This window comes from Bombina bombina, chromosome 11 (genome assembly GCF_027579735.1).
Source record: "Bombina bombina isolate aBomBom1 chromosome 11, aBomBom1.pri, whole genome shotgun sequence".
Lineage (NCBI taxonomy): Eukaryota > Metazoa > Chordata > Amphibia > Anura > Bombinatoridae > Bombina > Bombina bombina.
The window spans coordinates 36,587,836-36,597,997 of NC_069509.1; the positions used below are offsets into that span (position 1 = coordinate 36,587,836).

A 10,162-nucleotide genomic window follows, 5' to 3' on the forward strand; every position below is an offset into this window, starting at 1 on the left:
TTATCATGTCTGCTGAGACCAGTTAGACAATCTTATAGGGTTTAATATCCCTTTAACAATTGGCTATAATGCTCTCTTTTAGCATGGACTTTTTACCAATAAAATAAGCAATAAACCAGATGCCTCTTGCTAGTACAGATTTGTTATAGTTTAAAAATATAGAAAATCCCTTTATTACCCATTTCCCAGTTTTGCATAACCAACCAAAAGTGTTACATCACTTTTTACCTGTTACCTATGTAATTACCTTGTATCTAAACCCCTGCAGACTGCCCCCTTATTTCAGTTCTTTTTACAAACTTGTATTTTACCCAATAAGTGCTGACTCCTAAGTAACGCCATGGGCATGAGCACAATGTTATCTATATGGCACACATGAACTAACATTCTCTAGTTGTAAAAAACTGTCAAAATGCATTCAGATAAGAGGTGACCTTCAAGGGCTAACAAATTATCATATGAGCCTACCTAGGTTTAGCTTTCAACTAAGAATACCAAGAGAACAATGCAAAATTGATGATAAAAGTAAATTGGAAAGTTGTTAAAAATGACATGCCCTATTTAAATCATGAAAGTGTATTTTTGACTAGACTGTCCCTTTAATTAGCTGCCAGGCAGGATTACAATACTTTGTAGCACTGTCTGGCAGACCAGAGGTTAACCCTTATTGTTTGGACCTCCTACATGTTACTAATATACAGGTTTCTCATTGAACAACAGATCACAAAGGTCAAATACGTAGACAAGATTCACATTGGTAATTATGAGATCGATGCCTGGTACTTTTCTCCGTTTCCAGAGGATTATGGCAAACAACCGAAGCTGTGGGTGTGCGAATACTGCCTAAAGTACATGAAGTTCGAGAAGAGTTATCGTTACCACCTGGTGAGAACTGACTTCCTTGTGTTCAAATATTAATGAGAAAAAGAACTCAAAAAAGCGCTAAGGACTATGCATTAATAATGGGACAATCTATACAGTACATATAATCAGCAACAGCAAGCAATCAGCTAATAAGTGTGCAAACGGATAATAGTGCACATCAATTCAAATAACTCCCATCAGTCTAAGGCTAAGTGTAAATAATAAGTTCTGCACTATTTCTTGAAAAGCATAGTCCCAACTCACCTGATATAATATAAACAATCCAAATGGCTCCTGTTATTTCTGGGTTGCGCAAGTGATCTAGCCCACATATAAGCCAGGAGTAGTTGTAAGCTGAAAAAGAAACGTATACTGTCCTGAACAAGTGAAAAGTAAACATCTGTAAATGTCTTTTAGGCTAAGGGCTTAACCATAAAACACAATACCATGAGCAGGAATTTATCGGAGTGAAGCAGCTGGTGCCGTGCACAGACTAAACTAATCGAATGATATTATTTGACAACTATTTTATAATAGATTATTATTGATCTTATCGATTAGTTGTTGCAGCTCTAGAGCAATGCACCTTTTTATTCATCTTTACATTATAATTATGTGATTCTAGAACAAGAGCAAAGGAAACACATTTATTCAAGAGACATTTAAAAAACTTAATGTGAATGTAAACTTGAGCGTACTCACTCAAGTCATAGGATAGACTGTAATAAATTAGTGAGACTTTCATTCATCAAATTGGTAATATATCCTGATCTTCTGAGATTTTAACTATTAATGCTATAACGATAAGCGCCGTTCCTCCACCTGCCATAGTCCTCAATTGATTGACAGACGACGAATCTGCAATCCACCAATCGCCTCCCCCCCCCCCCCCCCAATGGGTGTTCAGCTCCTTTGCACAAACGTCATGGCCCGGGGGTGGGGGGGGAGGAAACAACGATCAGTGGATTGCAGATTCGTCATCTGTCAATTAATTGAGCAATATGGCGGGCGTTATAGCATTAAAATGTAAAAATCACAGACGATTAGGAAAGCCTCACAAATTTTTTAAATTCTATCCTATGACTTGAGCGAGTACACTGAAGTTTAAATTCACTTTCACAAAATTTCTATTTTTCTCTGCATTTAATTTGCAAAACAATTTAACTGCTGCAATATATTATCAAACTTTAAAATTGTCTTTACTTTACAGTGAATCAACAATTGCTAATTTTAAATTGAATTTCGTTTCAAAATGACCTGCAGAAAAATAAACTTCTGTTTAGTCTGGAACTTGTTTAATTGTGATGTTCTACTGCCGCAGGGTGTCTGTCAGTGGCGACAACCTCCTGGGAAAGAGATCTACAGAAAGAGTAATATCTCTGTGTATGAGGTGGATGGGAAAGACCACAAAATCTACTGCCAGAACCTGTGTCTCTTGGCCAAGCTCTTCCTAGACCATAAAACACTCTATTTTGACGTAGAACCATTCGTGTTTTACATCCTGACAGAGGTTGATCGGCAAGGAGCCCATATTGTGGGATATTTTTCTAAGGTAACTTTCTGAAATGTGTTGTGGTATCTGAGCTGGAATTTAGCTGTGTGTTTAACTTCTTTTGGGGACACTAGTGCTAAAATAAAATGCTTTGATGAATTAAAACATTTATTTTTTTGTTCCCTTTAAAATGAAGCTTATATTAGCTTTAAGGTTGTTGAATGTGATCAGAAGTAGTTCTTGTGTTTTCTTTAATAAATATTCTGTAAAAAATTCCATAACTTGCTTGTTTTATGGCTTTTTAGGAAAAGGAGTCTCCAGACGGGAACAATGTAGCCTGTATCCTAACACTTCCTCCGTATCAGCGGCGCGGATATGGGAAGTTCCTCATCGCATTCAGTAAGATTTAATTTCCTAGCCAAGGAATCTGTGTTCTGGAAGCCGCTGTATATTACAGTTTGTTTGTTATTGCAGGTTATGAGCTTTCAAAGCTGGAGAACACAGTGGGGTCACCAGAGAAGCCACTGTCTGACCTGGGAAAGCTGAGCTATCGTAGCTACTGGTCCTGGGTCCTGCTGGAGATACTGAGGGATTTCAGAGGGACTCTCTCGATTAAAGATCTCAGGTGAATGTGGGAAGAACATGGAGTAAACACTGCGTTCCTACTTGTTTGTTGTTATTTACTTACTTTTCTGTGTGACCTTCTCAGTCAGATGACGAGCATCACTCAGAATGACATTATCGGCACCCTCCAATCTCTCAACATGGTTAAATACTGGAAGGGTCAGCATGTTATTTGTGTTACGCCCAAACTGGTGGAAGAGCATCTCAAGAGTGCACAGTACAAAAAGCCGCCCATCACAGGTGTGTACAGGTTCATCAGAATCTCAGTATTCACTTACTACCTGAGACAGCCTTGTATCTATTATTATTAGAGAGTAGTTTGTGTGCAAAGAGGCAATTGTGTTTAGTGACAGCCACGAGCTTGTAGAGAGGAGACACAGAATATGAGCATGTAGAGATGAAACAAGACAGCAGTGAGTGTATATAGCGACTGACAGAGAGACAGATGTGAGTAGACAGGCTGTCAGTAAAGAGACAGATGTGAGTGAATAGACAGGCTGTCAGTAGAGAGACAGATGTGAGCGAGTAGACGGGCTGTCAGTAGAGACAGATGTGAGTGAGTAGACAGGCTGTCAGTAGAGAGACAGATGTGAGTGAGTAGACAGGCTGTCAGTAGAGAGACAGATGTGAGCGAGTAGACAGGCTGTCAGTAGAGAGACAGATGTGAGTGAGTAGACAGGCTGTCAGTAGAGAGACAGATGTGAGTGAGTAGACAGGCTGTCAGTAAAGAGACAGATGTGAGTGAGTAGACTGGCTGTCAGTAAAGAGACAGATGTGAGTGAGTAGACAGGCTGTCAGTAGAGAGACAGATGTGAGTGAGTAGACAGGCTGTCAGTAGAGAGACAGATGTGAGCGAGTAGACAGGCTGTCAGTAGAGAGACAGATGTGAGTGAGTAGACAGGCTGTCAGTAGAGAGACAGATGTGAGTGAGTAGACAGGCTGTCAGTAAAGAGACAGATGTGAGTGAGTAGACAGGCTGTCAGTAAAGAGACAGATGTGAGCGAGTAGACAGGCTGTCAGTAGAGAGACAGATGTGAGCGAGTAGACAGGCTGTCAGTAAAGAGACAGATGTGAGTGAGTAGACAGGCTGTCAGTAAAGAGACAGATGTGAGTGAGTAGACAGGCTGTCAGTAGAGAGACAGATGTGAGTGAGTAGACAGGCTGTCAGTAGAGAGACAGATGTGAGTGAGTAGACAGGCTGTCAGTAGAGAGACAGATGTGAGTGAATAGACAGGCTGTCAGTAGAGAGACAGATGTGAGTGAATAGACAGGCTTTCAGTAGAGAGACAGATGTGAGTGAATAGACAGGCTGTCAGTAGAGAGACAGATGTGAGTGAATAGACAGGCTGTCAGTAGAGAGACAGATGTGAGTGAGTAGACAGGCTGTCAGTAGAGAGACAGATGTGAGTGAGTAGACAGGCTGTCAGTAGAGAGACAGATGTGAGTGAGTAGACAGGCTGTCAGTAGAGAGACAGATGTGAGTGAGTAGACAGGCTGTCAGTAGAGAGACAGATGTGAGTGAGTAGACAGGCTGTCAGTAGAGAGACAGATGTGAGTGAGTAGACAGGCTGTCAGTAGAGAGACAGATGTGAGTGAGTAGACAGGCTGTCAGTAGAGAGACAGATGTGAGTGAGTAGACAGGCTGTCAGTAGAGAGACAGATGTGTGTGAGTAGACAGGCTGTCAGTAGAGAGACAGATGTGAGTGAGTAGACAGGCTGTCAGTAGAGAGACAGATGTGAGTGAGTAGACAGGCTGTCAGTAGAGAGACAGATGTGAGTGAGTAGACAGGCTGTCAGTAGAGAGACAGATGTGTTTGAGTAGACAGGCTGTCAGTAGAGAGACAGATGTGTTTGAGTAGACAGGCTGTCAGTAGAGAGACAGATGTGAGTGAGTAGACAGGCTGTCAGTAGAGAGACAGATGTGAGTGAGTAGACAGGCTGTCAGTAGAGAGACAGATGTGAGTGAGTAGACAGGCTGTCAGTAGAGAGACAGATGTGAGTGAGTAGACAGGCTGTCAGTAGAGACAGATGTGAGTGAGTAGACAGGCTGTCAGTAAAGAGACAGATGTGAGTGAGTAGACAGGCTGTCAGTAGAGAGACAGATGTGAGTGAGTAGACAGGCTGTCAGTAGAGAGACAGATGTGAGTGAGTAGACAGGCTGTCAGTAGAGACAGATGTGAGTGAGTAGACAGGCTGTCAGTAGAGAGACAGATGTGAGTGAGTAGACAGGCTGTCAGTAGAGAGACAGATGTGAGTGAGTAGACAGGCTGTCAGTAGAGAGACAGATGTGAGTGAGTAGACAGGCTGTCAGTAGAGACAGATGTGAGTGAGTAGACAGGCTGTCAGTAGAGACAGATGTGAGTGAGTAGACAGGCTGTCAGTAAAGAGACAGATGTGAGTGAGTAGACAGGCTGTCAGTAGAGAGACAGATGTGAGTGAGTAGACAGGCTGTCAGTAGAGAGACAGATGTGAGTGAGTAGACAGGCTGTCAGTAGAGAGACAGATGTGAGTGAGTAGACAGGCTGTCAGTAGAGACAGATGTGAGTGAGTAGACAGGCTGTCAGTAGAGAGACAGATGTGAGTGAGTAGACAGGCTGTCAGTAGAGAGACAGATGTGAGTGAGTAGACAGAGGCTGTTTGTAAGGAGCGATGGCTGAGAGGTTACCAGTGAGGAGAGGACGTTATGTAGAGAGGCTGCTATAGAGGCGTCTGTCAGATGGGAGCAACAAGCATGAGCGATATAGAACCATTTAGCAGACTTGTGACAACAAACAATTTCCTGTTGTATTAAATATCAAATTGAAGTTTAGCCAAATATTTATTGTTTCATCTGCAGCTCAGCTCTGTCCTTTGGAGAGCTGTTATTTCGGTGCATCTTGTCCGTGTGCTGATTGGACGGCTAAATACAAATCATCACACAATGTGCTTCTAGAGATCTAGTTTTATATCAGTTATATTTACCTTTTGTTATACATATGTTACATTTGTAAAACATATCCTTATATTCTAATGCAAAAAGTAAATACTGTAATATGTTAGATCATTTTATTATTGTATAACTGTGTCTTTAACCCCTGCTCCAGAGCAGCAGTGCACTAATGGGAGCTAGCTGATCACATCAGGCGAACAAATGACAAGTGGCATATGTGTGCAGCCACCAATCAGCAGCTATCTCCCAGTATTGCATTGCAGCTGTTGAGCCTACCCAGGTATGCTTTTCAACAAAGGATACAAATAGACAAAATACATTTGCTAATAGGACGAAATAATTCATGCCCTGTATGGTTTACAAAATGTTGTGACTCTCATGTCCCTTTAAACACAAAGCTAAAGTCCCAGTAAACACATTGCAGCTTCTGAGCAGGACCTGGCTACTGACAGACTGATACACGTGTATGCAGTTTCTATTGGTCTCACGGCTACGTCTTGCTCAGGGGCTGAAAAGTTTTGCAGCACTTGACTAGGGGATTACTGTTTGTTTGAAGGGACAGTCTACTTGAAAATGTTTATTGTTTAAAAAGATAGATAATCTCTTTATTACTCATTTGCAGTTTTGCATAACCAACACTGTTATATTAATACAAGTTTTACATCTGTGATAACTTTGTATCTAAGCCTCTGCAGACTGCCCCTTATCTCAGTGCTATTTACAGACTTGTATTTTAGCCAATCAGTGCTGACTTATAAGTAACTCCAGGACTTAGCACAATTTTATCAATATGGCACACATGAATTGGCACTGCAGGGGCTTTGAAACAGGCAGAGATCTAGAGTTTTAGAAATTATAAAGTATATTAATATAACAATGTTGGTTGTGCAAAGCTGGGAATGGGTAGTATAGGCATTATCTATCTTTTTAAACAATAAAACAAATCAAGTAGATTGTGCCTTTAACTCCTTTGGAATGGATAAACACAGTTGTTATTATTATCATTAGACGTGCATTTGTCTATTTCGGGCCGATTTAAATGCCAAAGATGGCGGCCACAAGACGCATTTGCCATTTTTTTGGGGTTTGCACAGATCTTAGTGTGTAGCACTTTCGCAACAATAAATCTGGCTCTGAAAATTGCTAAATGTGACTTCCAGCCGCCATCTTCAGCATTCCAATTGGTCCAAATAAACTACTTGTCTATCAGTTATTTGTAGAGCGCAATGCAAACTAATTAGAGCACTTTATTTATTTAACCCACAGTTGATTCCCTTAACCTGAAGTGGACTCCCCCAAAACACAAGCTGCTGAAGGTACCCAAAAAATGACTAAGCATTCCCGTCACCAGCGACCAGATTCCCATCTTTGACACAGTGTTGTGAGGGCCGCAGACTGTTACCCACACCATTCTCCTGCTGCACAAGTACAGCGCGATACTCTGCAGACAGCAATTTTATAAAAACACAATATCTTGACTTCAACAGCTTCAGCTGATAAGATGTTTTATTTTTCTGTTTTAAAGAAGAAGATGCCATCTTGCTCTGAGTTTATTTGTAAAATGTATAGTATTATCTTGTTTATATAAAATGTTTTCTAACAAACTTCCCAGCCGTGTATGAATTATATTTCTCATAAGCCTGTGATGTGAATGACTAGGGTGAGCAAAGAATGGTTGTGTAGAATATAGCATTGTAAGGTTTCCTGAAGTCTGCACAGGAATTACAGAAAAAGGAGACAAAAAGGAAATTTATGCTTACCTGATAAATTTATTTCTTTTACGATATGACGAGTCCACGGATTTCATCCTTACTTATGGGATATCACCTCCTGGTCAGCAGGAGGAGGCAAAGAGCTCCACAGCAGAGCTGCATAAATAGCTCCTCCCTTCCCCTCCAACCCAGTCATTCGACCGAAGTTAGGAAGAGAAAGGAAAAGCTAAGGAGCAGAGGTGACTGAAGTTTAACAAAAATAAAAACCTGTCTTTAGAAAAAATGACAGGGTGGGCCATGGACTCGTCATATCGTAAAATAAATAAATTTATCAGGTAAGCATAAATTTCCTTTTCTTTTACAAGATATGACGAGTCCACGGATTTCATCCTTACTTATGGGATACAATACCAAAGCTATAGGACACGGATGAAGGGAGGGACAAGACAGGAACCTAAACAGAAGGCACCACTGCTTGAAGAACCTTTCTCCCAAAAACAGCCTCAGACGAGGCAAAAGTATCAAATTTGTAAAATTTGGAAAAAGTGTGAAGAGATGACCAAGTTGCAGCCTTGCAAATCTGTTCAACAGAAGCATCATTTTTAAATGCCCATGAGGAAGCCACAGCCCTAGTAGAATGAGCCGTAATTCGTTCTGGAGGCTGCTGTCCAGCAGTCTCATATGCAACACGGATGATACTCTTCATCCAAAAAGAAAGAGAGGTAGCCGTAGCTTTCTGACCCTTACGTTTCCCAGCAAAAACAACAAATAATGAAGATGTTTGACGAAAATCCTTAGTCGCCTGCTAATAGAACTTCAAGGCACGGACTACGTCCAAATTATGTAACTGACGCTACTTCTTAGAAGAAGTGTTAGGACACAAGGAAGGAACAACAATTTCCTGATTAATATTTTTGTTAGAAACAACCTTAGGAAGAAAACCAGGTTTGGTACGTAACACCACCTTATCAGAATAGAAAATAAGATAAGGAGAATCACATTGTAATGCCGAAAGCTCAGAAACTCTGCGAGCAGAAGAAATAACAACCAAAAATAAAACTTTCCAAGATAATAACTTAATATCTATGGAATGCATAGGTTCAAATGGAACCCCTTGAAGAACATTAAGAACTAAATTCAAACTCCAAGGAGAAGCAATTGGTCTAAACACAGGCCGGATTCTAGTCAGGGCCTGACAAAAAGATTAAACATCTAGAACATCTGCCAGACGCTTGTGAAGCAAAATAGACAAAGCAGAAATCTGTCCCTTTAAGGAACTTGCTGACAACCCTTTCTCCAATTCTTCTTGGAGAAAAGATAAAATCCTGGGAATCCTAACCCTACTCCATGAGTAGCCCTTGGATTCGCACCAATAAAGATATTTACGCCATATCTTATGGTAAATTTCTCTTGTTAAGTGTATCCAGTCCACGGATCATCCATTACTTATGGGATATTAACTCCTCCCCAACAGGAAGTGCAAGAGGATTCACCCAGCAGAGCTGCTATATAGCTCCTCCCCTAACTGCCATTCCCAGTCATTCTCTTGCACCCAGCAACTAGATAGGTCGTGTGAGAGGACTATGGTGATTATACTTAGTTTTATATCTTCAATCAAAAGTTTGTTATTTTAAAATAGCACCGGAGTGTGTTATTACCTCTCTGGCAGAGTTTGAGGAAGAATCTACCAGAGTTTTGCTATGATTTTAGCCGGAGTAGTTAAGATCATATTGCTGTTCTCGGCCATCTGAGGAGTGAGGTAAACTTCAGATCAGGGGACAGCGGGCAGATGAATCTGCATAGAGGTATGTAGCAGTTTTTATTTTCTGACAATGGAATTGATGAGAAAATCCTGCCATACCGATATAATGTCATGTATGTATACTTTACACTTCAGTATTCTGGGAGAATGGTACTTCACTAGAATTACACTGTAAGAAAGACATAAAGCTGTTTAATAACTAGAGATTATGTTTAACGTTTTTGCTGGAATGTAAAATCGTTTTCATTTGCTGAGGTACTGAGTGAATAAATGTTTGGGCACCATTTTTCCACTTGGCAGTTGCTTAAATCTGTTTTTTCTGTCAGTTTCTGTTCTCCCTCACTGCTGTGTGTGTGGGGGAGGGGCGCTTTTACTATGCATCAAATATTTCAGTCAGCAACTCATTGTATTCCCTGCATGATCCGGTTCATCTCTACAGAGCTCAGGGGTCTTCAAAACTTATTTTGAGGGAGGTAATTTCTCTCAGCAGAGCTGTGAGAATTATAGTTTGACTGAAATAAAAACTTTTATTCTGTAATTTGTTTCCTGCTTTCAGAAATTGTTATCTTTGCTAATGGGATTAAACCTTTGCTAAAGTTGTGTTGTTTACAAGGATTGAGGCTATAACTGTTTCAATTTATTAATTTTTAACTGTCATAGATCTTCTGTGCTTCTTAAAGGCACAGTACGTTTTAATATTATTCTATTTGAATTGTATTTCCAAGTTGCAAGTTTATTTGCTAGTGTGTTAAACATGTCTGATTCAGAAGATGATACCT

The 10,162-nt window shown here is 40.5% G+C and overlaps 1 protein-coding gene across 2 annotated transcripts in view; it reads left to right on the forward strand.

Annotated features, from left to right (window-relative positions):
- The window catches only part of KAT8 (lysine acetyltransferase 8), a 36,131-nt gene extending 28,618 nt beyond the window's left edge, over positions 1-7,513 (forward strand). For both annotated transcript variants that reach the window (XM_053694760.1, XM_053694761.1), the window contains exons 6-11: positions 721-885; positions 2,186-2,416; positions 2,662-2,755; positions 2,831-2,981; positions 3,066-3,220; positions 7,176-7,513. In XM_053694760.1, coding sequence (XP_053550735.1) covers positions 721-885; positions 2,186-2,416; positions 2,662-2,755; positions 2,831-2,981; positions 3,066-3,220; positions 7,176-7,240 — 861 coding nt within the window. In that variant the 3' untranslated portion in view covers positions 7,241-7,513. The remainder of the gene's footprint in view (positions 1-720; positions 886-2,185; positions 2,417-2,661; positions 2,756-2,830; positions 2,982-3,065; positions 3,221-7,175) is intronic.
- The last annotated feature ends 2,649 nt before the right edge of the window (positions 7,514-10,162 follow it).